The sequence below is a fragment of the Chelonia mydas genome, chromosome 26, assembly GCF_015237465.2.
Source record: "Chelonia mydas isolate rCheMyd1 chromosome 26, rCheMyd1.pri.v2, whole genome shotgun sequence".
In the NCBI taxonomy this organism is placed as follows: Eukaryota; Metazoa; Chordata; order Testudines; family Cheloniidae; genus Chelonia; species Chelonia mydas.
The window spans coordinates 14,420,776-14,448,708 of NC_057859.1; the positions used below are offsets into that span (position 1 = coordinate 14,420,776).

General features: G+C 50.4%; 1 protein-coding gene across 33 annotated transcripts in view; it reads right to left on the reverse strand.

Annotated features, from left to right (window-relative positions):
• The window catches only part of KANSL3 (KAT8 regulatory NSL complex subunit 3), a 146,861-nt gene that overhangs the window by 96,325 nt on the left and 22,603 nt on the right, over positions 1–27,933 (reverse strand). For 20 of the 33 annotated variants that reach the window (XR_006287628.1, XR_005223461.2, XR_005223460.2 and 17 more), the window contains exons 12-21: positions 27,514–27,577; positions 26,138–26,338; positions 22,432–22,588; positions 19,536–19,613; positions 12,008–12,199; positions 9,981–10,065; positions 8,831–8,985; positions 7,741–7,853; positions 6,744–6,966; positions 5,596–5,729 (exon numbers count right to left, since the gene is read on the reverse strand). Coding sequence is in view for 26 of the 33 variants with exons in the window: in XM_043536547.1 (XP_043392482.1) it covers positions 5,596–5,729; positions 6,744–6,966; positions 7,741–7,853; positions 8,831–8,985; positions 9,981–10,065; positions 12,008–12,199; positions 19,536–19,613; positions 22,432–22,588; positions 26,138–26,338; positions 27,514–27,577 (1,402 nt within the window). In the remaining 7 variants the exon portion in view is untranslated. Of the gene's footprint in view, positions 1–1,496; positions 4,282–5,595; positions 5,730–6,743; positions 6,967–7,740; positions 7,854–8,830; positions 8,986–9,980; positions 10,066–12,007; positions 12,200–19,535; positions 19,614–22,431; positions 22,589–26,137; positions 26,339–27,513; positions 27,578–27,933 lie in introns of those variants that run through there. The other 13 variants (XR_006287627.1, XM_043536543.1, XM_043536544.1 and 10 more) reach the window with 3 other exon arrangements.

A 27,933-nucleotide genomic window follows, 5' to 3' on the forward strand; every position in this document is an offset into this window, starting at 1 on the left:
GCTCCCACTCTGAAACCTAAAGCCAACAGAGCGCCTCATACTCCTTTATGGCTTTTGCAACTGAAACAAAGCCAGTGTCATAAGCAAACACCAACAAGTCATGATCCCCTTCATCTTCCAACAGCACTGGTCTCCACTGTCAACCCCTATGATGCCAGCATTAATCATGTGCCACTTGGACTGCGTTTCCTATTATTTAACCAGTACTGAATCCTGAAAACCTGCATCTCATCTAGATTCCAGGTGTAACCTGGACAGGGGACACTGGCCCAATAGAACTGCCTTCCGAGCAAAATTTTCATAGATTCCAAGGCCAGAAGGGACCATTGTGATCATTTAGCCTGACCCCTTGTAGATCACAGGCCAGCCACCTGCCCCACAATAATCCCTAGAACAGATCTGTTAGAAAACGTCCACTGTCGATCACCATCAAAACCCTCGGTAAGCTGTTCCAATACTTAATTACTCTCGTTGTTAAAACTTTACATCTTATTTCCATAGAGGTTGAAGAAGAACTAGCCAAGCCCCAGTAATTAGGTGAAACCTTGGGCAATCCAAAGCTTACCTATTACAGGTACAGGTTTAGAGCGGAAGGCTGCACTTCTCAAAGGGGACCAAGAGTCCAACTCCCAATGACTTTCAACTCCCTTAGACCACCCAGCTGTATTGGAAAAACGGCCTTTGTTCTTTGTGGTTATTTCCCTCAGTCTTTTATCAAGAAGAGGTGCTGTCAAACAGAATTACACATTCTAATGGCAAATGTAAGTCAATTACATTAATGGATATAATTAGAGCAGTTGCTGAAATACATAACTCATGACATTAAAAGAATTCTCCATGGACATTAACACAACGAAGCACTGCCTTAAACACACAAACCCAACAATGTAAGTCAAACTCACAGCTTAGAATTAAGCCTCAAGTCCCACCTTGCAACAACGCATGGAGTTAATCTATGCCTGGAAATGTCATGGGTTTGTCAGACTAATAATCTAGTTATTGTTCTGCCACGTTTGTTTAGGGTACCTCAATGCAGGTAACGAAGTAGAAAGGAAAACATGCTATTTCTGATCACTTCTTCAACCAGCCTTGGAAAACCAGAGACTGACTCAGGCTTACACAAGGAGATTTTGACCTACAGAGCAACAGAACTGGATGTGACTCCGACAGACTGATCTTCAACACTGGAAGAGGATTTATGGTGAGTGCACACAATGTCACACAAGGAGCTATCATCACCATCTCCACATTCCCTTCACGAGATTCAGCGTTGACACAGAGATACTAACTCCGGAGACACTTACAGGCCACCTCATGCCAGCAAACTGACCCTGAATAGAGAGGTGAAGGGACCAGGTGCTCCCACCGCCTGACAAGCTGGAGAACAGCCACCAAGCATTTACAAGGCACACGGGAGGAATGTCTATGTGTGGAAATTACTGATAAAAAAGTACAGTGCAGATCCTTATGTAACCAGAAACAGGCCCAGGACTTACAAACGCTTAATGTACCAGCTCCACTGACGGAGCCTGAGGGCAGCTTCCAGCGACACCCTCGCCCACATCTGTGGGCCTCAAGTGGCTCAGAAGTTCCTTCTCTCTGAAGTCCCATGATGAAGGAGCAGTGCAAAGCCAAAGCAATTTCTCTTCCCCCAGCTCCATGGGGCTCCCAGCTGGAGGCAGCCATGGGTCACAGCAACTGTTCTGAGAGGAGTGGGCTTCAAAATGGACAGCTCAGAGTCCCCAGTCACAGTCTGCTTTCCTGCATCCCCGATGGCAGGGCCATCTGCACGGAACTTGCATTAGTGACGCCAAAAACAGGGAACTCAACTGTGCGATAAGAAAGACCCCCTCACAGTCAGGAGAAACATTTTTCCCTGGGATCCTCATCCTCCATCTTCTGGATGCAAGGAGAGCAACTGGCATCAGCTTTTGGTCCGAATAGATCTCTGTTTCCATTACTCATTAAGTACTGACAAGCTGAGGTTGTCTCGTCAGCAAACATCATTCCTGTCGGAGTCTGCAGGCTGCGTCTTGGCGGCTTGTGTCCTAGGTGCCAGGCCTCCCTGGTACGGTTGAAAACAGGGTGCAGAAAGCACTGGTGAAGGGAGCTGGGGGAAATTCAACACAGAGCATTTTGGAAACATGCTAATAGAGTCCGTCCCCTTCTGCCATGTCACTTTCACGGGGGACTCTGCAGAAAAGTCTGCGTGTTTAGTATCCAAGGTTGTTCCATGGGCTGGCTCAGGAAATGCTACACTGGCACAGATGCAGCGCTGCAGCCGGGCTGCTGCCGTGTTCACACTTACTAGAGTGACAGAAGCGGGTCTTCCAGTGCTGTACTAAACCCACCTCTTCTGCCGACCTAGTGGTGTCTACATCGGGGCTTGGGGCGGCTTCATTACATTGCACAGGATGCAAAATTTTGTAATTTTGTAGTTAAGGCAACGTAACGCTGTAGTGTAGACCAGCCCTTAGTAACCAACTTCGATTTCCCTGGGCCTTGCTGGGCCCTCCCCCAAAATCTCCCCAGGAAGCAGCCTGAGTTTGAAACATCGAGATTTTATACTGCAAATACTGTGTCCACCTCAATGTCTGTGCAGCACCTGGCACAACAGGGCCTTCCACCGTAATTTACGGATTAGAATCAGGAAAATAATATAAAACAGAGGAGACAAATCAACCAAATACAGAAGCCTTGGCATGCTGCTAATCCCTTTGCTCAGCCCAGAGAGTGACAGACTCTGTAATATGGCAGTAAATATGTCCCTTTCCGGTGCAGGTAAATAATGTGCACTATTTTCAGGCAGCTCTTTGGCAGACCTTTAATCAAATACCGGTTTGTTATGAAGGATCTTTGCAGGAGCCCACGCCAGTGACCTGTAATTCAGAGGGGTATCTTCCCACATGTTCCTGTGTCCAATGGTAGTTTTCAGGAGCTACCTCAACAGCTGAAGTTAAACTCAGCCCTGACTCTTCCACAGATGCCTTGTAAAAACGTTAACAACGTCACTTGTGTCTCTCTCGGCTTTCAGAGAGATCTGAAAACTCGCCCAAGATTTCTCTCCAGTCTTTTGCTGCTTTTTCCCAAATTCTTGAGGTGGTTCCCAACAGGCTTGAGGACTCTTGGTGTCCCTTTTTGACCTCTAGAAGCAACACATTCACACACACGGGAACTTGGACTGTCTTGCTCTTTTATATGGCAGGTGCCCAGTAGATAATTGGTTTCTAAGAGTCTGAGTAATACCCAAACCTCAGCCAGACAGGCCTCGGAAGTCTCACGGGGATCACGGTGCAGGCCCCGTCCTTGCCCAGTCACACCTTCCTCACCCTGCAGTTTCCCTATGTCAAAAGACAAAACGGAGAGGCAGACCCAGGTTGCTCTAGCCCTGACACAGGCCTTCAACACCAGCACCCTGCGATGCAGCCTCTGACGGGGGCAGCTGAGCCAGTCAGGAGGGGTTCACACGGAGCACAGCACAATCCGTTAAGATTCTCACTTGGCTCCTGCACTTCCTCAGTTTGCAGAGCAGGGCCTAAAGGACAGGCGTGGCTGTCACCGAGTCAGCCCTGGGGCCCAAGTGGGAGCAACTTGTGCTGTGGTGCTGAAGGCCTTAGGGTTCCGGTGCAGCGTGGGGCACGGGTCACTTGCAGGTTTAAACTAGCGTAAATGGTGGTTCTCGGTAACTTGACCTCTTTAAACCATGGTTTGAGGACATCAGTAACTCATCCAGAGGTTCAGGGGCTGTTACAGGGGTGGGTGGGCGAGGTTCTGTGCCCTGTGATGTGCAGGGGGTCAGAGTAGATGATTCGAATAGTCCCTTCTGACCTTACAGTCTATGAGGGTTGCAACTTTGCCGATGGTGAACAATGGGTGAGGGTCTCTGGCCTGGGTTAGGCAGCTCAGGCTGGAATGCGCAAAATGGTCCTTTCTGGCTTTGACATCTGCAAATCTACGTCTCAACTGCAAACTGACGTCTGCCCTGGAGATTTCACCCTCTTCTTAACATGTTCTAGCTGCTCGTTTCCTTTCTGAACTCAGCCTTGGGCTGAAATTTGCCACTGCAGATCTGAGATCACAAGCCTGGAACATCTGACACCATTAACTGCTTCTTCACTAAACAAATCTGCCTCTAACAAAGGCAGCTTGTGTTCTGGATTCAGCCCCAGGACAAGACACAGCTGGGGGCTGGGAGGACGGTGCCCTGAGTCTCTTTCCCAGGGAGGGAACTTGACAGGTCAGGAGTCTACAACCTTCTTCCAACAGCAGCAGGGCTCACTCCTGTCACAGTGAGTGAAAAAATCCCAAGGGAGATTTGTCATGAAAAAATGTTACTTTATGGCAGTGTTTTTCAACCTTTTCGATACCAGGGACTGGCTTGTCACCTTCCTAAACCATGTCAGAGAGCTCTCGGGACCAGCACCAGCCTACAGACCGGTCGCTGACAAACACTGCCCTAGAGAACATGATAAATACTGAACAGTCCCACCTCACTGGGTCCTGCCACCTGCATGGGGAAGTGTTGGGACCTGTGGAGGAGATGACAGTATGGAGACCCTGGTGTTACCCACAGACACCTGCCAATCATTAGCCATCCGGGTGCCTGGTCTCAGTTCAGGGATCTGAAGGCTTGAGACACCAAACTCCAGGCACAGGATGGGGCACCGTGCCGCTCCCTGCCCGCCCGCCCGCCCCCCCCACGACCTCACTCTTTGTTTGACCCTTTGTTGAAAGAGATGCAGCAAGAGGCTCTGGAGTAGAGTCCTGCAATCTGACCTGACCCCAGCAGAGCCCGACTACAAGCTTCCGGAGGGAGAGCAGGGCTGGAGGATAATTAGCCCTGCGGCTCGAAGGAGGAAACAAAGTATGGAAAACGGAGTCTGGGCTGGCAGCTACACCCTTGCAACCCCTGGGACTAGCTACAAGCGCCAGGGTCGGGTATGAAAACAACCGCAGGCTGGGTTTGGATTGTCTGTGCTCTAGTCAGGTTCGGGTCAAATTGGGCCCAAACCGACCTCAGCTCTGGAGGGAGCCCCATTCCGCCTTCCTCGCCACACAGCAGGGTCTACAAACACCTCTCCAGAAAGCCCCAAGTGTCAGAGGGACATTAAACAGGGGCTCCCAGGCTGACACCAACTCCAGGTGTTTGGATCCAACGTAACTGCCGTGGTTTGGCATTTCCAGTTGATTAAGTGCAGCTGTGAGGTAACATCAGATACACTATTTGGGTGGAGGCCTCTGCGTTTGTGGCAGGAGAGGACTGATCTATCTCCAACCACTGTCCTACTACGCCCCTTTCTGCCCAGAGAGCGCACACTGCTCTCCCTCACAAGCGCTCGTTCCTGTCCACTTCAGTCTCCGCTCAAATCACAGCACAGGGGCACAACAGCTCATAAGGGAGTAAACACCCTGGCTTCGGCATTGGCAAAACCCTATTGAGAAAATCCCAATGAGGGTTGCTGGGCCATATTGCAGAACACTCCCCCCAGGAGAGATGCTTCTGCACAAAACATGTGGGTCAGCAAACACTGATGATGGAAGCATAACATACCCCCAATGGCTTCTCTTCGCCTAAGACCAGAGACCCGGAATTACCTGAGGTGTCTGAGTTTGCAGCTGCTGCTCCTCCAGCTGGGGCTGGATAGTCCCCACAGCCGCTTGGCTCAGGGTAGTGACACGGTTAGGCTGCCCCCGTAGGGTCACTGTAATGGTGGTTGGAGCCTTCAAGCCTGGAAGACACAGGAGCGAGGCAAGTCACTGCGACCAGCCGATCTCCGAGCACACACTTCGCCCCGGGCTTTTACAGGAGAATCAGATCAAACAGACACAACCCCGCCCTGCCAGCTGCCAGGCAGCTGCTCCCTAACTGCCAGCAAATGGAGCTCAGCTATAGGACAGACCGAACATGGAGTGTTGCAAGGATCACAGTCCCCAACACAACATACAGCTCAGCAAATCCACCTCTGGGAAAGCCCAACACTAGCTCTCCAGGCAGTAACCAGTCTCTGGCAGTAATATTCGGAGACCTGCACCCAGACCCCCTGCACATTTCCTATTACCAGACGACGTGCTGTGTAACGAGGATGTCAGCACGACCCAAGGCAGTAATGCGAGTTCCAGAGCATGGAGCTGACGGCTGGAATGGCGGTCACTAGCTCGGGTGAGCAGACAGGGCACAAGTCACACGTTGGCTGGCACCTCTAAGGAACACACAGCCCGCACCCGTAGCTGGATCTTGGCTCTATGGTGCCTGGAATGCTCTGAATTAGGGGACTCACTGTTCAGAGACAGCCACCTGGCCCTGTTTACAAGCCATCCTAAACCATGCGAGGTATAATTCTGCCTGGTATTAAGGAACATGCAAAGGGGCCTTCAATCATGTGCATGATGAAGATGGACTCCTACTGGGGAGGAAATGGATGTTCACTATCTATGGTGGCGGATCCCCCCTTCACCCTGCGAGGGATGTAAATTCTCTCGCTGGACTCACAAATTCCAATCCCAGATCCGCCACTGACTCACTGGGACACCTTGGGCAAATCGCCTCCTCTCTCTGTGCCTCAGTGTCTCCACGGGGGGCGGCAATAGTTCCCTCCTTGCAGCGGCGTCAGGAGGGTAAGTCGGCATACACAGAGCACTCTGAACTTCAAACAAGCTTTGTAAATGCAAACTACAGTCTGAAAGGAGATGGGAGAGGGCCTGCATCTCCGTCTCAAAACGCCCCACCAGCACTAGCCCCTTACCTGCCGCTTGATTGGAGATCTGAGCCAAGCCAGGAAGGCTGCTGGCCAGCTTGGCCAGCCCGCCGTTGGTCAGCAACTGGTGAATAGCTGTGGGCTTCCCGCTCCCCGAGGCTCCAAGAGACGACAAGGATGTGGCGACTGGAATGGTGCGGACGATTGTCCCAGTGCCCGTGGTTATGGCACTCAAACTCTGGATAGGTGCTGGTGTCTTCCCAGCTGAGGTCTGCAAGGCAAGGCAAGTGCGGTGAGCACCAGGGAGGAAGGGGCAGGATGTCTTTCCCTGCTCCCCCTCACTCTCAAGGGCAGTTCGAGGTCTCCGAGGTCTGGCAGAGTCTTCTCACCCTTCATCCCAGTAGGCAGCCAGTGCATCTCAGCCCAAGGGCGGATGAAGTTTGGCCCTTTCACGATGGACACCCTGATTTTAAGATGAAGGGGCAGCCCATGGAGTCTACTGGCCCTAGCATGCAATAAACCACCTTGATCTGCGTGGAGGCTGCTCAGATAGAGGTGGAGCATTGCAGGCTGCCCCTGCTACAGCTGATGGGGCTGCAATCAACTCCACTGTGAGAAGCAGGAGTGGGAAAGGCCCAGCGGGCTCATCTCACCCACTCCCCGGGGCTCGTGCAGGACCAATCCTACATTGCATTGTCTAGTGTTTTGTCAAGTTTAGGTTTCAATGTCTCCTGTGCCAGAACTCCCATTTGCCATGCACCTCATGCCATCACTGCACCCAGCCTCCAGATGGGAGGGCAGGCTGCAGACAGCAGTGGTCCTTGTAGAGAAGGCATCCATCACCCTTGGTCCTCAAGTACCCTCCTCCTGAGGGTACAAGCCCCAAACACAAGAGCAAGAGCCTCAAGAGAGCTCCTTACCACAGCAGAGCTCTACTTCCAGGATGACAAGGATGCTGTCCTCCCAAGCTCTCTAGATCCACTTTCCCGCTCTCCAGGAGAGCCTGTGCCTATCTGAAACCCTCCATGTCGCTAGGGCTGCCTACCTGTATGGATGGCCCCACGGATGCTACACTCGCTGGAAGGGCTGGTGACTTGGTGCCGATGTCCTGCAGGCTGAAGCTCAGTCCCTGCAGGAGGCTGCTAGCAGACGCTGCTCCTGAAAGCAAACAAGGCTGGAGAATAACCTGCCATGAAGAGCCAGTTTCTCACCTTTGGTGGACTAGCTTCAGCAGGAGGCTGTCCCCTGAGTCACGCTACCTCTTGACCTGTGGGAGCCCCTCGGTCCTCCCTATGAGCTATGTCTCCAGGAGGAAAACACCATTCTAGAACACGACCCAACACCTATCAACTCGCATGACTGCACACAGGATGTGCGCCCAGTGTAGGCAGGGCCAGTCATGTCTAGAACACCAGATAGCGAGCCACTTCCTGCTCCCGTACAACCGAAATCGGTGGAGATGTTGCCATTAGAGCGGAGAGCATCATTGATTTCTTATTTCAGAAGCTGAACCAAAAAATCTGACAAAAACGTGGTTCGGTTCAAACTGAAATTGAATTTTGACGGTTTTTCTTATCAAAACAAAACACATCTGGGGGTTGGTTTGTTTGTTCTTCAAGTTTTTATGTTTTGCTCCAGGTCACTTTGGGGTGTCTTTCACCCTTTTTTAATACTAGCTAAATTATTAAACAAAACACCGTTTCAAAACAAAAAAGCTGAAATGTTCCATTTAAAAATGGACCAAAATAAATCACTTTGGAATTCCCCCCCCCCCCCCATTTCTAGGTTGATACTATTTGCTAAATTTGACCTGAAAGTATCCCCCAAAATGGACTTTTCTGCAGATGTATTATTCACTGAAACAATGTCACCCAGTCTAGCTGCCCCTGACCGCAATGGAAACAGGGCCTGGCCCAGTGTTCCATCCTCCACCAGGCTCACTTTCCAGCTCCTGAGTAAGCCACTGGCCTCATCAGGCCCCCGGGATAGCCAAACGCTGGGAAGGCTCTCAGCCACTCCCGGGTTAGAGGAAAGGTGCAGGCAGGGAAACACACGACTGATTCCAACAGATCCGTCTCGCAGGCCAGGTTTGCTTTGCAGACTCCCAAGCCAGGCATGAAGAAAGAGACAGGTACCTTGGAGCGCGTTGCTAGGCTGGGCCTGCCTGCAGTGGGCACTGCTGGCCACGAGCCTGCTCTGCAAGGAATGGAAGGCGCTGGGAGCTGTGCTGCTAGGGATCATGGCCGAGGGGGTAGAGCTGAGGGTGGGGGTTTCCGCCACAGAATTCAGCCTGGAAAATAAACAGAGAAACAAGGCAAATGCACTCCAGTAACCAACAAACTCCAAGGGGATGTATTTCCAGGACAAAGATTGCAGACAAGGGGTCAAACGCAGCCCAGAGCCACTCTCCTTCTGGAAGGGCTGGGTGAGACAGAAAACTTTACTGTGGTGAACTCAAAACTGCCGCAGCGGCTGTGCCTCCATGACGGGAGATAGAAGCACGCACAAATGGAGTAGGATGTCTATTTCTGAAATGCGGGGTGACTGTAAGCCCTCTGTCCCCATGCCATGCCAACTAGGTGTTATACACAGACAGATTCCACCTTGGGAGTTAAAGGGACTTCTCAATTTAAAACCGTTTTTATTTTCCAGATCCTGCCTCCTGTTCCAGGTTAAAGGCAGGGGCTGCCTCTCTGAGGCATACAGCAAACCAGAGCAGCACCATGGGAGATGAGAAGACTGAGACAGCATTAGATGTACAGCAAGAAACTCCCGGGGGGGGCATTTCAAAGGAGAATTACAGCCCTGGGGGATGAGTCTGGCAGCAGGTAGAGAGGCCGCAGTGGCAGAGACAAGGGCTGGGCAGGGAAGATTCTTTAAGGACAGGAACTGGAGTCCAGGTTAAGGCAGAAGATGCAGGGAGAGAGAAAGCAGTGCCAGAATCACAAAGATCAGGAGGTTTGAATCTATCATTTCAATCTTTGTCTCCCCCATAGAAAGAGAGAGATATACCTATCACCAGGATGCACTCCCCACTATTCCCCTCACTCTGCCAACACATCTCAGGACTGCCCTGCAACAAGTCAACACCAACGAGGGGTAGGTTCCAGGGGGTTGGATATCTCCTATATCTCAGGATTCAGACACAGAGCTGGACCTCTGACATGTCCTTTCACACTCAAGGTCCGAGGAAGTGGCAGACACTGGAATCACTGCTCTCTGGAGCCTGGCGTCGGCTCAGCTCTCTCAGAGATCCACAGATTAAAAATAAAATGATACACTCACTTGGTGGTGGTAAGTAGTCCCGAGAACTCCTTTACGCCTGACCCAGACTGGCCTACGGTCATGGTGGGGGGCTTTCCTGGCACACCTGTGGGAAACAAAGAAAAACACGAGACGTAAAGCTCTGCCCTATTCCAGCCTTTGGGGAGCCCCTGCCATCACGCACGGCCCAGTGACACAGAGCAATGCTGGGGGAACAGAGCTCATCCAGCTGCCCAAAGCACTTTTTAAAGGAAAGCTCCAGCGCAATCCCAAATATTTTCTAGCACGTTCTAGGAGAGCGAGTCCTTCCAGAAACATCAAACCAAATAGAATCACTAATAAAACCAGGAAGTTGCCACTGCGACAATCTTATGATGCACAATAGGACTGAGGGAATCAGCTTCGACATTTGAAAGCACTGGATACCATGTGCTCTGCACAGGGATGTAAGCATCTCTGGTGAATTCCACTAATCTGCTTCTACTTCACTCACACCCCCACTTCCTCCTTGCCAGATTATTATTATTATACAATTCTACTGCCTCGATGGATCATTGAGCACATGCCGGTTTTCTAGTGGTTGATTTTGTAAGCATTCTATTGAGACACTTTACAAAATACACAGAAAGGCCGGTGAGTTACAATATTTGTTTATTGCGGTGTTTGGGATACAAATGCGTTTGTCCTGTGTATTCCTCCTGCTCACGCACGGTAAGAGGGAATTCTTGTTTGGTTCATGTTTACTTCTGCATTTCATTTTTTTTCTGTGAAAAGAAATAAAGTTTTGAAAATTAAAAAAAATAATCCAGGAAATCAGAGACTTCCAAAGCTGTTGAAGGTAAGCCACAATATATTCATTAGTTAATTTTCACAGTAAAACCAACTGTTAAATTAACCAAGAAATGGTGCAAAATGGATCAATTTACTTTACAGCTTTGAAAAATCTCTGATTTCCCAGGGCTTTGGAATGGCGTGCTGACCCTTTCAGTCCTACGCTGCACACTAATTCCACTCACTCGCAATTACGTTTAAGAATTCTTTTTTGGTGCTTCAAGCAGAAGTCCTACTATGCATCAACCTGGCCTACCACAATGGACAGTTTCCTTAATGTACAGTGGTTACAATAAGCAAACAAAATTCCTGGCCTCCTCTCCAGTGCTGGAGGGAAACAAAACTGAACACACTACAGCTCTCTCTGGACTGCAGCTCACCAGGTTGCAACTCAGATCACAGGAGGGTTTTCTTAATCCAGGAGAAGACGGGAAAAGAGTTGGGTTTTGCATATGTATATATAAAAGGTGTATTTGACAGACTTCAGACCGTTGCAATGCCCAAAGGGAATCAGCAGAGCAAGAAACTATTCTATACCGAGAATACACAGAGATTCTTCCAGTGGGAGACCACATCAAATCCCAACATGGTCCTCCTTGTATGGAGCGGGTCCCAGATGAGATCTTTGCAGAGAGATTCCAACCTGTTTGGGAGTCCTTTGTTGTCACTTCTACAGCATCAGGATTTGAGGGACAGACACTTAAGCAAGCCACAGACTTACAAAACTGAACGAGACTGAGTGTCCCTCAAGACCAGTATCCTGCGTCCAGCAGTGGCCTGAAGCTCCAGAGGAAAGTGAAAAGACCATGTCCCTCACAACTCAGTAGATTGTGCAAAGTCATATACAAAGGGAAAACCCTTCCCCCCCCACCCCCACAATCAGCCTTTCACCCTGGCACATACAATTTGAATGATTCCCTTGAACCGAAGCTTCTGCCATATGCTCTGCTGTACACTATCTATTATGGGACTTCAATCCCCACCCTTCCCCAAGCATCACTGAGCATCCAGTCGCAGGCATCTGGAACCACTTAGGCTGCCTGCCATGTCTATATTGTTAAAGAAGAAGGTTCCTCCCCTTTGGCTCCATCTTTGTCAGCAGACATATCCTCATACCCAGAGCTGGCCTGAGACACACCGACTACCCAATCTCCATGTAAATATCACTGAATGTAAATATCTCCGGTTTAAAGAGCAGTTCTGGAACTGGGACTCACTTTCCGGCTGTGCAATGAGGGGTGCTCCATTCCCCGTGCCAGCAGCTTCCCCGTGGGAGACAATGGTCACCTTGATTTTGGCTCGCTTGGAGGATTTGCTGCAATGGGTCGGGCTGGGGGTTTGATGTCTCTTCAGCTGCATTCGCACATCTTCTTTCTCAGTCGCTTCTGGCTGCTCTGAGGAGACTGGAACTAGAAGACACAGAAGTGTATATTTGAAACCAATACCTGGTGCCCTGAGGATAGCATAACTCCAGCACGGATGATAATGCGATATATACCCAGAGAGGGAACACAAGCCCATGCATATTCTCTACAGCTTCCTTCATGCGGCCCCTTCCTGACTTCCATGCACCAGGACTCAGACTCTAATGTCAGAGAGGACCATCATGATCATCTATACAGACTCTGGCTGAGTCACTGATGGCCTCAAATCATGGTTTAAAGGGGTCAAGTTACAGAGAACCACCATTTACGCTAGTTTAAACCTGCAAATGACCCGTGCCCCACGCTGCACCGGAACCCTAAGGCCTTCAGCACCACAGCACAAGTTGCTCCCACTTGGGCCCCAGGGCTGACTCGGTGACAGCCACGCCTGTCCTTTAGGCCCTGCTCTGCAAACTGAGGAAGTGCAGGAGCCAAGTGAGAATCTTAACGGATTGTGCTGTGCTCCGTGTGAACCCCTCCTGACTGGCTCAGCTGCCCCTGTCAGATGCTGCATCGCAGGGTGCTGGTGTTGAAGGCCTGTGTCAGGGCTAGAGCAACCTGGGTCTGCCTCTCCGTTTTGTCTTTTGACATAGGGAAACTGCAGGGTGAGGAAGGTGTGACTGGGCAAGGAGGGGGCCTGCACCGTGATCCCCGTGAGACTTCCAAGGCCTGTCTGGCTGAGGTTTGGGTATTACTCAGACTCTTAGAAACCAACTATCTACTGGGCACCTGCCATATAAAAGAGCAAGACAGTCCAAGTTCCCGTGTGTGTGAATGTGTTGCTTCTAGAGGTCAAAAAGGGACACCAAGAGCCCTCAAGCCTGTTGGGAACCACCTCAAGAATTTGGGAAAAAGCAGCAAAAGACTGGAGAGAAATCTTGGGCGAGATTTCAGATCTCTCTGAAAGCCGAGAGAGACACAAGTGACGTTGTTAACGTTTTTACAAGGCATCTGTGGAAGAGTCAGGGCTGAGTTTAACTTCAGCTGTTGAGGTAGCTCCTGAAAACTACCATTGGACACAGGAACATGTGGGAAGATACCCCTCTGAATTACAGGTCGCTGGCATGGGCTCCTGCAAAGATCCTTCATAACAAACCGGTATTTGATTAAAGGTCTGCCAAAGAGCTGTCTGAAAATAGTGCACATTATTTACCTCCACCGGAAAGGGACATATTTACTGCCATATTACAGAGTCTGTCACTGTCTGGGCTGAGCAAAGGGATTAGCAGCATGCCAAGGCTTCTGTATTTGGTTGATTTGTCTCCTCTGTTTTATATTATTTTCCTGATTCTAATCCGTAAATTACGGTGGAAGGCCCTGTTGTGCCAGGTGCTGCACAGACATTGAGGTGGACACAGTATCTGCGGTATAAAATCTCGATGTTTCAAACTCAGGCTGCTTCCTGGGGAGATTTTGGGGGAGAGCCCAGCAAGGCCCAGGGAAATCGAAGTTGGTTACTAAGGGCTGGTCTACACTACAGCGTTACGTTGCCTTAACTACAAAATTACAAAATTTTGCATCCTGTGCAATGTAATGAAGCCGCCCCAAGCCCCGGTGTAGACACCACTAGGTCGGCAGAAGAGGTGGGTTTAGTACAGCACTGGAAGACCCGCTTCTGTCACTCTAGTAAGTGTGAACACGGCAGCAGCCCGGCTGCACCGCTGCATCTGTGCCAGTGTAGCATTTCCTGAGCCAGCCCACGGAACAACCCTGGATACTAAACACGCAGACTTTTCTGCAGAGTCCCCCGTGAAAGTGACATGGCAGAAGGGGACAGACTCTAATAGTATGTTTCCAAAATGCCCTGTGTTGAATTTCCCCCAGCTCCCTTCACCAGTGCTTTCTGTACCCCATTTTCAACCATACCAGGGAGGCCTGGCACCTAGGACACAGGCCGCCAGGATGCAGCCTGCAAACTCAGGCAGGAATCAGCTATTACCAACAGGAGAGTGGGTTTGTGGGGTGGGGGGGGAGAAAACCTGGATTTGTGCTGGAAATGGCCCACCTTGATTATCATACACATTGTAAGGAGAGTGATCTCTTTAGATAAGCTATTACCAGCAGGAGAGAAGGGTGGGGGGAGAGAAAACCTTTTGTAGTGATAAACACCCATTTTTTCATGGTTTGTGTGTATAAAAACATCTTCTGTATTTTCCACAGTATGCATCCGATGAAGTGAGCTGTAGCTCACGAAAGCTTATGCTCAGATAAATTGGTTAGTCTCTAAGGTGCCACAAGTCCTCCTTTTCTTCAGGCAGGAATGACGTTTGCTGAGGAAACAACCTCAGCTTGTCAGTACATGGTGGAAAATTCCTTCTTGACCCCAAATATGGTGATCAATTAGATCCTGTGCAGTTGGGCAAGACCCAGCAGCCAGACACCGGGGGAAGAATTCTCTGTAGTAACTCAGAGCCCTCCCCATCTAGTGTCCCATCACCAACCGCTGGAGAGTCCTCTCTCTCCTTACCACTCACGTCTCTAAGCTGATTTCCTTGTGCATCACAAATTGCTGTATTTAGAATGAGCTCTTCATATTCTAAGGCAGCACAGTCTAAGGATCCTGTCTTTTTCTGCACTGAAAAACAGTGCAGGCTTATCACTTTATGAACCACTGCAGTACTAGTGCCCCTTACAGAAGTGTTTTTCATTTCCAAAACACAGTACAAATGCCAGCCCATCATCACGTATCCCCACTTTACCAACGGGGAAACTTGAGGCCCAGAGAGAGGTAAAGTGACTTGCCCAAATGCACACAAGACCCCGTCAAAGCTGGGATTAGACCTCAGCTGCTGACCCCGTGCTCTGCCCCAGCCGTCCCTGCACTGCAGCGCGTATTGCTGGACTCCACCATTCATTGCTCTGCAAGAGTCAGTTCTTTATCGTGTTTCCTTGGCGCTCACCACCACCACACCTGCACAGCTCAATCATTCCTGTACGTTCCCTCGCAACACCCCTGCAAGGCACTGTTATCCCCAAGGTACAGATGAGGAACTGAGGTCCACAAAGACTAAGGCCCAGATCATTCAAGGTATTTAGGTGCCTAAATCCCATTGATTTCAGGATTGAGGATCTCTGTCCGATATCCTAACCTGTCTGGCCTCACATAGGCAAGCCGAGACTTCCGTTTTTCTGCTCAACAGCTTCTTTATACCTCAGCCTCCCAACCCACCCTGCCCGAGCACATCTGTTCTGTCCTGAGGCCTACTCTGTCGATGCTCTGGCGCACACATCACAGCTCCCAGCAAAATGGGACCCTCTACATGACTGGGACCCTGGGCACTAGGGGAACAGAAGTGATTATTAACCACAAGACCATCCTTCCTCAGTACCGCATCTTGCCCATTTGTATTCCACTGCTGATATGTAACTGCATGATCTCAATTTAGAACCCGGGAGTTCATGGCTTGCACCCTGCTGTCCATCTCTTCACTGGAGAAGTAAGCTTTAGCACACCACCCAGCCCCGGCACATTCTGCAGCGGAGGTGCTGAAATGAAGACCGGCCTTCCAATGTGAAAGGTGTAAATCTACAGTGCTCAGAAAGGGAGTTCCCACCACACCTGGTCTCAGTCCACTCTGGACTAAGGGGCAATAGAAGTAAGGCACTTGACACCAACCCTTTGCAAGCACTTTGGAGGACAGCATTAGAATTCAAAACGACCTGGACAAATTAGAAAAATGGTCTGAAATCAACACGATGAAACTCAATAAAGACAAGAGCAAAGTACTGCACTTAGGAAGGAAAAACCAACTGCACAAGTAGAAAATGGAGAATAACTGCCTAGATCATAGTACCACTCAGAAGGGTCTGGGCGTCATTGTGGATCACAAACCGAATATGAGCCAACCATGTGATGCAGTGGCAAAAAAGGCTACTATCATTCTGGGGTGTATTAGCAGGAATGTGGTAAGTAAGACATGGGAGGTAATTGTGTCCCACTTCGCTCAGCACTGGGGTGGCCTCAGCTGGAGTACTGTGACCAGTTCTGGGCGCCACACTTGAAGAACGGTGTGCATAAACTGGAGAGAGTCCAGAGGAGAGCAACAGCAATGATAAAAGATGTAGGAAACCTGACCTGTGAGGAAATGTTAAAAAAACTGAGTTAGCCTTGAGAAAGCAAGACTGAGGAGGGACCTGAGAACAGTCTCAAATAGATTAAGGGCTGTTATAAAGATGACACTGATCAATTGTTCTCCATGTTCACTGAAGGCAGAACAAGTAGTAACAGGCTTAATCTGCAGCAAGCGAGATTTAGGTTAAAGATTAGGAAAAACTTTCTAAATCTGAGGGGAGTTAAGCTCTGGAACAGGCTTCCAAAGGAGGTTGTGGAATCCCCATCACTGGAGGTTTTGAAGAACAGGTGGGCAAACACCTGTCAGGTTTGGTCTAGGTTTACTTGGCCCTGCCTCGGCACAGGGGTCTGGACGAGATGACCTGCCAAGGTCCCTTCCAGCCTCTGTTTCTCAATTCTAAGCCCTGGTCTACGCTGGGGGGAGGTGCCGACCTAAGATACGCAACTAAGTCGGCGTATCTTAGGTCGACTTACCTGGCCGTGAGGACGGCGGCGAGTCGACCGCCGCCACTTCCCCGTCAACTCCGCTTCCGCCTCTCGTGAGCTGGAGTTCCGGAGTCGACGGGGAGCGCGTTCGGGGATCGACTTATCCCTTCTAGACGAGATGTGATAGATCGATCGCTACCGGCCGATCCGGCGGGTAGTGAAGACCTGCCCTAAATACTTACCCTCAAGCTGGGGAGGGCTGTAGGGGAAACAAGAATATATAAAGCCTGAAAAAAGTCACTGAGGTAGTTAATTCCTTCTCCTATGGGGGTAGGGGAGGAAGCGCATGTGTGTAGAAGAAATAGTCCTTGGGGTCCAAGTTTTTTACTGAACAGCCTTCATCCTCCTGGAGATCAATGACCCCACTGTGCAGGAGCAGGTCCCCGACCTACTGCTGGGGGAGAGTGCAGCTGAACCACATTACTGCTAGGCATTTATTTGTTGGCATTGCTCTACCCCAACGCAAGCATCAGTGCATGTTATCCTAGCACCTGCACCCAGGGTCCTGCTTTGAGGGCAGCAAGGTGGGGTGCTGGCTGATAACAGATGTGCAAAGCTTACACACCTTCCCCAGAACTGTGAACATGCAGAGTGAATGGAACTACCCAGAGAGTTTCTGATCACCTATGCAAAGAGATTACAGGCATCAGTTCCGCTGCAAAAGCCCTTGAGACCGCCCAAGCATCAAGCGCACCACCCAGCGCCATCAGCTGGGCAGCACCATGAAATGGCACCGGCAGGGGGAATGATGCTACTACTCCTCAGAGCATCCATGATAGTCTGTAGGAACCAGTGATCAAACACACCCTCTTGCATTCCACATGATCAAAGCCTCCTTCGTTACATAGTCACTGTGGCACACACTTCTCACTGTGGCGCACACAGCCTCTTGTTCTCACAACAGATGGGAAGAGCTCCCTGTGCGCTCAGGCTGAAGCCCCAGGCACCAGCCCTCTGAGCTCTAGTTAGACAAACCTACTGCTCCCACTTCACCATGGCTTCCCACCACGCTGTTCTCCTGCAGGGAGGCTGCATCCCTCTCCTCAGCCCCACCGATGCAGAAGCAGCAGGGCTGGAGGATAGTGTGACCAGCCCTGGCTTCACACTAGCTACTGTCAGAGCTGCCAGCGGGCAAATCCAATGTAACCGCACGAAGGCATTTTCCCATAAAGTGCTGGATGGCAGGGACTGAAGTGCCCCTTTGATGGTGTGGAACACTGCACACCTGGATCCTGCCAATGCCGCCTGCTCAATGCTCCAGAAACAGGGTGGGGCTGCTGCCAATGCGTCCCAGGGAAAAATCTCTTCCCATCCAGAGAGCATGCGAGCAGGAATCACCCCAGTTAGGCAATGAATCCTTTTTGTGCCTGTGAGCTGCTGCTGCGTGTTCAGACCCCACGGAGAAGTGCAGAACTACTCCGCTGAGTCACCCAGACCAGGTGGATCTCATTACCTCCAACGCCGTAGTAGAAAAACCAAAGTTCTCAGAGGCAGAGCTTGAGGGAAGGAGAACTCAATAAGTAGCCAGCCTAGGCTAGGACCTGCTTGTCTATACAGTCCTGCCTCGGGCTTTGTTATATCACTTCTGGACACAGCCAAACCCCAAGAAGGGAGTGTTTGGACAATAACCCAGTTGTGTGTTAGGCAGAGAGAGGGATGGGGACCTCCTGGTATCTCAGAGAACCCAGCTACATCACCCCACAGTCCCGCTGGTCTCCAACTAATTATCCAGAGCTTCATTCGTCCAGAGAAGAAGCCACCAGCACTATGCCATGAGGCACCATGCTTTACAGAGAGGTGTTCCTCCATCACACTCGCACTCCCCACAGCCGGGGGCCACCCGCTCTGGCACTGACAGGTCATGTCATGACAAAGCGACTCGCATTAGAGACAGATCCAGCTATTACAGCAACTGAAATGCCTCCCAACCCTCTTACCAGCCTAGCCCTGCTAAAATCCTCCTTCAGACCTTTATCACCAACCTCTTCTAACCTCAAATCCTTCAGCTTGACTCCACAGTGGCAGCCAATGCAATCGGAGGCAAAGAAGTTGTATCCATTTAGCTCAGCTATGAATCTGGCCCCCTCATCTCTAGGTCTCAGAGGCTCTGACATACAGTAGCCAGAGTCTCTTCCTCCAGTCCCATTCTCCCACCATCAACAGTGGCTTCCTATCCATTTCAGGATCCAATTCAGCACTGCCTGCCTGCTTTCCCAAGGAATCCCTCGCCCTCCCTACCCACTCCTCTGCTGTTCCTCCTCCAACTCTCCATGGGTTTGGAAAGATGCTCCAGCCGGCCTCCTTGAGCCACTAAGCAGCCCCGTCTCTGCACCCGCGACAGGCTGTCCAAAGCACTTTCCCGTACCATGCATCAACGAAGCGCCTTCCATGTCAAAAGCACAACTCCCCATGCTGTGGTCTGCATCTCAGCCAGTCAGACCCAGCACACAAAAGAGTTACGCTCCTGAGCACAGGAAGCTGCCAGGACACTCACATGATTCCACGGTACATCAGAGCAAACCACTGCAAAATCATGTCACTCCCAGGGAACATTTACCGGCCAGAAAGAGGGAAAGCCAGGGGAGGGGTGTGGCTGTTTTGCTTCAGCTCCCACGACAGCAATGAGAAAGCAAAGAGCAGAGAGAGGGGGACCACACGCTAGAACGCCCCCCAAACCAGTGCGAGGAGGAGAGGAAGGTGATGGAGGAAAGCCAGAGGAGGAGGAAGGAAGCGGAGAGAGAGAGGAAGTGAGGAGATACTCACCAAAGAGACATGAAGAGGTGCCAGGAGGAAGAGCTTTCCTCACCAGCATGTTTTGTTTCAGAAAAGCAGCAAACTGAGCTGAAATGAATCAGAGAGAATTACAGTATCACAGCTGGCTTTCACGGGGGGTGGGGGGAGAGACAGACAACAGGCGGGGGGCAGGCAGCTCTGCAGCCACCACTCACTCCCTGGACCCACAGCTGACTTTCACCGGTGGGGGCAGGCAGCTCTGAAGACACCACTCATCCCCTAGGACCCACAGCTAGCCACCGGGGAGCTCTGCAGACACCACTCACCCCCTAGGACCCACAGCTAGCCAGCGGGGAGCTCTGCACACACAACTTACTCCCCGGGACCCACAACTGGCCAGCGAGGAGCTCTGCAGACACCACTCACTCCCCTGGACCCACAGCTGTCCAGCAAGGAGCTCTGCAGACACCACTCACTCCCCTGGGACCCACAGCTGGGCAGCAGGGAGCTCTGCAGACACCACTCACTCCCCTGGGACCCACAACTGGCCAGCAGGAAGCTCTGCAGACACCACTCACTCCCCTGGACCCACAGCTGGCCAGCAGGGAGCTCTGCAGACACCACTCACTCCCCTGGGACCCACAGCTGGGCAGCAGGGAGCTCTGCAGACACCACTCACTCCCCTGGGACCCACAGCTGGGCAGCAGGGAGCTCTGCAGACACCACTCACTCCCCTGGATCCACAGCTGGGCAGCAGGGAGCTGTGCAGACACCACTCACTCCCCTGGGACCCACAGCTGGCCAGCAGGAAGCTCTGCAGACACCACTCACTCCCCTGGGACCCACAGCTGGCCAGCAGGGAGCTCTGCAGACACCACTCACTCCCTGGGACCCACAGCTGGCCAGCAGGGAGCTCTGCAGACACCACTCACGCCCCTGGGACCCACAGCTGGCCAGCAGGAAGCTCTGCAGACACCACTCACTCCCTGGGACCCACAGCTGGCCAGCAGGGAGCTCTGCAGTCACCACTCACTCTGACAGATGGAAGTACAGCTCCATGATGCAGCCTCATGGCATTTGGAGACACCCCTGACTCATCCCCCAAACTGCAATGCATCACACCCGCCTAGGAAGGGGCTACAGGTCTGGAGACATCCCTCTCCCTCCCTCCCCAAGAGCACTACCAAACTACACAGCATCCTTCCCACAGCCCCCTACCTGTCCCCTGATGACCGCCTCCAGGGAGCACGAGCAGGCTTGTGATGCTGGGCTCCGCCCCATGTCTGATATTGGAGCTGTCCACACAGACACCCTAGAGCTAGTCACACTGGCCATCTCTGTGCTGAAATGCTGGCAATGACTGGAAAGCAGTAACTAGTACACACAAACATTCATTGCCACAACGCTTCCATGAACCCTCCCTCTGGACTGTCTTTACCCTGCAGAAGTGTCTGCAATGATACCAACCACAGAGCCTTCTCCTGCTCAGTTCCCTTCATACACTCGCCAGGAACTTGCTCCTATAGCTAAAACATAGGCCAGAGCAGACTTCAACGGTTCTTGCGTTGCTCTACTATGCGCAAGACCTGGGCTCAAGTTCCAGTCTGCAACCTACTGTGAATCAGAGAAAGAACTAGCCGGAGCACAGGGCAATGCTCACGGGGAACTGGCAGGCCTGTTCAGATCTGTCCTGAGCAAAGGAAGCAAGAAAGATTGGAAATGGGAGAACTACTTCCCAATTATCATAGAATCATAGAAGATTCGGATTGGAAGAGACCTCAGGAGGTCACCTAGTCCAATCCCCTGCTCAAAGCAGGACCAACCCCAACTAAATCAATAGTGTTTGCCAGGAGGGGTTTTCTATGGCCCATCCGTGACAAAGTATTATCCACAGGTTCCAGAGGAAAACATACCTCCCGCTCCACGGAGAGACAATGCGGGGGAGGTAATGTCTTTTATTGGACTGACGTCTGTCGGTGAGAGAGACGAGCTTTCGAATTTACACGGCGCTCTTGTTCTGTGTAGCTCGAAAGCTCGTCTCTCGCACCAACAGAAGCCAGTCAATAACAGATATTATCTCACTCACCTGGTCCCTCTAATATCCTGGGATCAACATGGCTACCACAACCCTGCCTACACCAGACAGAGCACTGCCTGTCAGACCTTTCCCCGCACGACTGAAGGTTCATCCCAAGATCTAATCAGCATCCCACAGGACAAAAAACACAGCTCAGGTTAGCCTTTCCTTCTTGGTGGCTGGCCCTCCCCTGCATTCTAAACCAGGGGTAGTCAATTATCTTTTGTCAAGGTACAGGAACGGTCCAGATTCCAGAAAAACAACAACAACAACGATAAGAAGTAAATAAAGAGATTTGGGGGTCCATTCAAAAGCATCTGGCGGTCTGGATTTGGCCCACAATCCACCTGTTGACTACCCCTGCGCTAGACCCTCATCTTCATCCCGGCTCAGTGGCCTTACCCACCCCGACCACCCTCTACTCCCTAGAAAATCTTCACTGATACAAACCACCAGCCCATCAGGTGCCCCAAAACAGATGTGCCCACACCCCCTGGGCCGACATTCTACAACTGCACGATGATTTGGCCACCAAGACAGGAAAAGACCCTTCCCAGTCTGGGCAATAGCAAAGCAAAGGCCTGTAAGTGACTCACCCTCCTATGCCAGAGAGACTACCGTTTCCTGCCCCGAGTCAGCTCCCATATGCCACTACTTAGGAGTGACAGTGCATGGGGTCTGAGCTGTGGGGAGACCGCCCCATCTGAATGTCACATGACCAAAGGAAGGTTGCAGACTTAGAATAATCCTGCAGGGCAAAGTATGAGCATGGCTGGACAGTGACACCCGCAAGGGGCTTTACCGGGGTAATGAGGAGGAAGCGAGTGGAGCAAGCTGCTGGGGTGTTACCTTGTGCCTGCTTGTGTGTCAGGACCCCGTCTGTTCTCTGCACATGTCTCTTCAGCAGCTGGGTGGCACCCATCTGGCTGGACTTCTGGACAGATGATACAGCAGCCATTTTGGTTTTGGGACTCGAGGTGGGGCTACTGGAGACACTGGACAGATCCTGCCCAAACAAGAAGAGAAGCCCCATGCAGTCAGGTTTCCATGGCAGGATGCAGCAATGGGTTAATCATAATGCTTGGTATAGCAATTAATTTACATCTCCGCAGATCGGTGGTTCCCACTTGACCCTCACAATCCCCAGTGACCAAGCTTGATATCACCATCCCTGTTTTACAGATGGTCATGGAGGACAGGTAACCTGCCCCAAGTCACACCAGGAGTCAGTATCCGAGCCAGGATTAGCATTCAGGAATTGCAGCCTCCCCACCCTGCACTCCAACCCCCAGCCCAGGCCCCTCTCCCCCCACACTCCGACCCACAGCCCAGGCAACCCTCCCGCCCAAGCCCAGGCAAATTCCCCCCTCCCCCCCGCACTCCGACCCCCAGCCCAGGCACTCTGATGCTTATATACCACGACTAGAAGTCTAAATAACAAGATAGGTGAACTAGAATGCCTCCTATTAAAGGCGGATATTGATGTAATAGGCAACACAGAAATTTAGTGGAATGAGGATAATCAGTTGGACACAGTAATACCATGGTACAAAATGTATCAGAAGGACAGAACAGGTCGTGCTGGTGGGGGAGGGGCACTGTATGTGACAGAAAGCGTAAAATCAAATGAAGTAAAAATCTTAAATGAACTAAACGGTACCACAGAATCTCCGTGGATAGTAATTCCACACTCGAATAAAAATATAGGCGGAGGGATGTTACCGACCACCTGACCAGGATGGTGAGAGTGACTGTGAAATGCTCAGGGAGATTAGAGAGGCTATAAAAATTCAGTAATAACAAGGAATCTCAACTATCCCCATACTGACCGGGTACATGTCACCTCAGGACGGGATGCACAGATGAAGTTTCTAGACACCACAGATGACTGATTCTTGGAGCAGCTAGTGCTGGAACCCACCAGAGGAGAGGCAATTCTTGATTTAGTTCTAAGTGGAGCACAGGATCTGGTCCAAGAGGTGATCTACCTGAACTGCTTAGTAATAGTGCCCACAACATAATAAAATTTAACATCCCTGTCGGGGGGGGGGGGGGGGGGGGGGGAGGATCCCACCACAGGTAGCATTTAATTTAAAAAAAAGGAACTACACTCAAATGAAGAAGTTAGTTAAACAGAAATTAAAAGGTAAAGTGCAAAAAGTGAAATCCCTGCAAGCTGCATGGAAACTTTTTAAAGACACCATAATAGAGGCTCAACTTAAATGTACACCCCGAATTAAAAAACACAGTAAGAGAACCAACAAAGTGCCACTGTGGCTAAACAACAAAGTAAAAGAAGCAGTGAGAGGGAAAAAGGCATCCTTTAAATGTGGAAGTTAAATCCTAGGGAGGAAAATAGAAAGGAGCATAAACTCTGGCAAGTGAAGTGTAAAAATACAATGAGGAAGGCCAAAAAGGAATATGAAGAACAGCTAATCAACGACTCAAAGTAACAGAAAAAAATTTCTTAAGTACATCGGAAGCAGGAAGCTGCTAAACAACCAGTGGGGCCACTGGACGATCGAGATGCTAAAGGAGCACTCAAGGACAATAAGGCCATTGCGGAGAAACTAAATGAATTCTTTGCATCAGTCTTCACGGCTGAGGATGTGAGGGAGATTCCCAAACCTGAGCCATTCTTTTTAGGTGACAAATCTGAGGAACTGTCCCAGACTGAGGTGTCAATAGAGGAGGTTTTGGAATAAACTGATAAACTAAACAGCAATAAGTCACCAGGACCAGATGGTATCACCCAAAAGTTCTGAAGGAGCTCAAATGTGAAATTTCAGAACTACTAACTGTGGTATGCGACCTATCATTTAAATCAACTTCTGTACTAAATGACCGGAGGGTAGCTAATGTAACACCATTTTTAAAAAAGGCTCCAGAGACGATCCCAGCAATTACAGGCCAGTAAGTCTGACTTCAGCATTGGGCAAATTGGTTGAAACTATAGTAAAGAAAAGAATTATCAGACACACAGATGAACACAATTTGTTGGGGACGAGTCAATGTGGTTTTTGTAAAGGGAAATCATGCCTCACCAATCTACTAGAGTTCTTTGAGGGGATCAACAAGCATGTGGACAAGGGGATCCAGTGAATATAGTGTACTTAGATTTTCAGAAAGCCTTTGACAAGGTCCCTCACCAAAGGCTCTTAAGCAAAGTAAGCTGTCATGGTATAAGAGGGAAGGTCCTCTCATGGATTCGTAATTGGTTAAAAGATAGGCAACAAAGGGTAGGAATAAATGGTCGGTTTTCAGAATGGAGAGAGGTAAATAGTGGTTCCCCCAGGGATCTGTACTGGGACCAGTCCTATTCAACACACTCATAAATTATCTGGAAAAAGGAGTAAACAGTGAGGTGGCAAAATTTGCAGATGATACAAAACTACTCAAGACAGTTAAATCCCACGCAGACTGCGAAGAGCTGCAAAAGGATCTCACAAAACTGGGTGACTGGGCAACAAAATGGCAGATGAAATTCAACGTTGATAATACAGAGAAAACATAATCCCAATTATACATATAAAATGATGGGGTCTAAATTAGCTGTTACCACTCAAGAAAGAGATCTTGGAGTCATTGTGGACAGTTCTCTGAAAACATCCACTCACTGTGCAGCGGCCGTCAAAAAAGCGAACAGAATGTTGGGAATCATTAAGAAAGGGAAAGATAATAAGACAGAAAATATCATATTGCCTCTCTATAAATCCATGGTACGCCCACATCTGGAATACTGCGTGCAGATCTGGTCCCCCCTTTTCAAAAAAGATATACTGGAATTGGAAAAGATAAAGAAAAGGGCAACAAAAATGATTAGGGGGATGGAACAGCTTCCGTATGAGGAGAGATTCAAAAGACTGGGATTATTCATCTTGGAAAAGAGACGACTAAGGGGGGATATGATGGAGGTCTATAAAATCATGACGGGTGTGGAGAAAGTAGATAGGGAAGTGTTATTTACTCCTTCTTATAACACAAGAACTAGGGTCACCAAAGGAAATTAATAGGCAGCAGGTTTAAAACACAGAAAAAGAAGTCTTTCTTCACACAACCCACAGTCAACCTGTGGAACTCCTTGACAGAGAATATTGTGAAGGCCAAGACTATAACAGAGTTAAAAAAGGAACTGGATAAGCTCGTGGATGGACAGGGATGGTGTCCCTAACCTCTGTTTGCCAGAAGCTGGGAATGGGTGACAGGGGATGGATCACTTGATGATTACCTGTTCTGTTCATTCCCTCTTGGGCACCTGGCACTGGCCACTGTCGGAAGACAGGACATGGGCTAGATGGACCTTTGGTCTGACCCACTATGGCCGTTCTTATGTTCTTAAGCTTTGCAGGAAACCTTAAAATGCAACTCATCTATTTTGGAAGAGCCATTTGCCACCATGTGAGCAGCTGACACCTTCATATGCACACCTCTCCCCCCATATAGACATCATCCCTGTGCTCTCACAGCCTGGCTCATCAGTGCAAAAACAGCCCACAGGATGGTCATTCAAACACAGGCCTTCCCCAGCTCCACATCCCAGAGGGCCAGTCCCTACCTCTGAGCCAGAAGGTGAGGCCGGCACCTTGGCTGCCGGGGAGGTGGGACTGCTGGTTCTTTCTGGCAAGTCAAACGACAGGTCCCTCCTGGTCAAGTCACGTGGTTTCTTCTTTTTCTCGGCATCGAGGTCCCTGGGGTCGGAGCCTGAATGGTTGTCCGCGCGGGTGAGGACTCCGGTCAGGAAGTCAGCTATTTCATCCTACAGAAGGGTCAGACTCCTCTTAACAACTACCCTCCACAGTTTGCCTAGAAGCAGCTTCCAGTTACTGCCCTACTAGGGTGCAGGGAATTTAGCTTAACAGTCTAAAGAAATAAATACTACGAGTCCAGAAACAGAGAATAGCCAGGGTTGCACTAGATTCTACTCCACTCAGATCTTCCCAGCGAGGAGTCGTAACCCAGCTACGCTGCTCAAGACAAGAAGAATTTAGCTATTTTTAATGTTAGTAGGTATCGTGTTAACGCTTAATCTCGGTGGCTCTCTGGGAACAGGAGGGGAGTATGCCGCTCTCCGTAGCACAAAAGGAAGAACCAGAAACACCTGCTTCCCCAGGCCAGACATCTGTATCAGGACATCCCCTTTATGGCCCATAATCTAGGAACAGCCACCCCAGTAGACAGCGCCTCTTGAAAACTGCTGCTGGGGGATTCGTGTGCATAGTACCATCAGCAGACACACTAAAGTAGCATCAAAGCCGTCTGGGCCACAAGCGAAATGAACGTGGACGCCATGAACTAGTTCTAGAGGTTTCTATCCTCCCCCCAGCTTCCTCCCCCACAAGCATAAGGCCAGTCCATGCTTCAGCAGGCTGTTGTGTTTCAGAGAAGCCCATGACTGGAAGAGCTAGTGTGCTGCCGGCCTCAGAACAAGGCACTGATGGGGGCAAACAGGCTAGCACAGGAGGCTGGGCTTGTGCTAAACTGCCACAAGAGAAATTCCAGCACCAGGTAACCCAGAGAGCTGCTCACTGCGGAGTCAGGGCACTTAACGCAACAAGAGCATGAGTCTTGGTGAATCTAGGACTCTAAATGGTGCTGCTCTGCCTTCTACCCATTCAGCCGCTGACATTGCGCCCATCACCAGGATATCTGAGCCCCTCTGCTGGAAGTTAGAACCTGTGACTTGGGACACACCTGAACCAAGAGGGAAATATGAAGGACTATGGCCCTGATAGCACCCAAAAGGGCTAACATGTCAGGACTACTGAGTTCACCTCGAGGGCACTGGACTGCTATGCTGTCAATGACTTCCCTTGCCCACCCACCCCTGCCCAGGCAATCTAGGCAGCAGCCCTGGAGCGTGTGCTCATGGAGATGACCAGGAAGTCACGCTATGGAGGGGAAACGGCGCTGAAAGATCTTTTTGCTCGTTACCTGGATGCATCTGTCCACCATGCTCTGGGTCAGGCCTTCCGCCTTCTTTTTGGCTTTGCTTATCCTATTTAAAAAGGTGGGCGAGTCAATAGATGTTCATTCCTCCCCCCTTTCCCCTGCCCCCACCGCACTGTGGACAACATTCTTAGCTTGAAAGCCAATAATCAAATGAGGTTTGCTGTGTTACCGAGATGCCACCAATAGGAAGTAGGAACTAATCAGCTCAAAGTGTGCTTAATTCAAGGGCTCCATCTGCTGGACACGATATGCCAAGGAGCGCTGGGTGAAATTCAGATGACAGTGACTAGAAAAGGAATGAGACTATCGCCTGGTGGGAAGGGCACACACCTGGGAGGTGCGAGACTCAAGTTCATATCCCTGCTCCAATGACTATTTAACTATTTATAACAAGTGGAACAG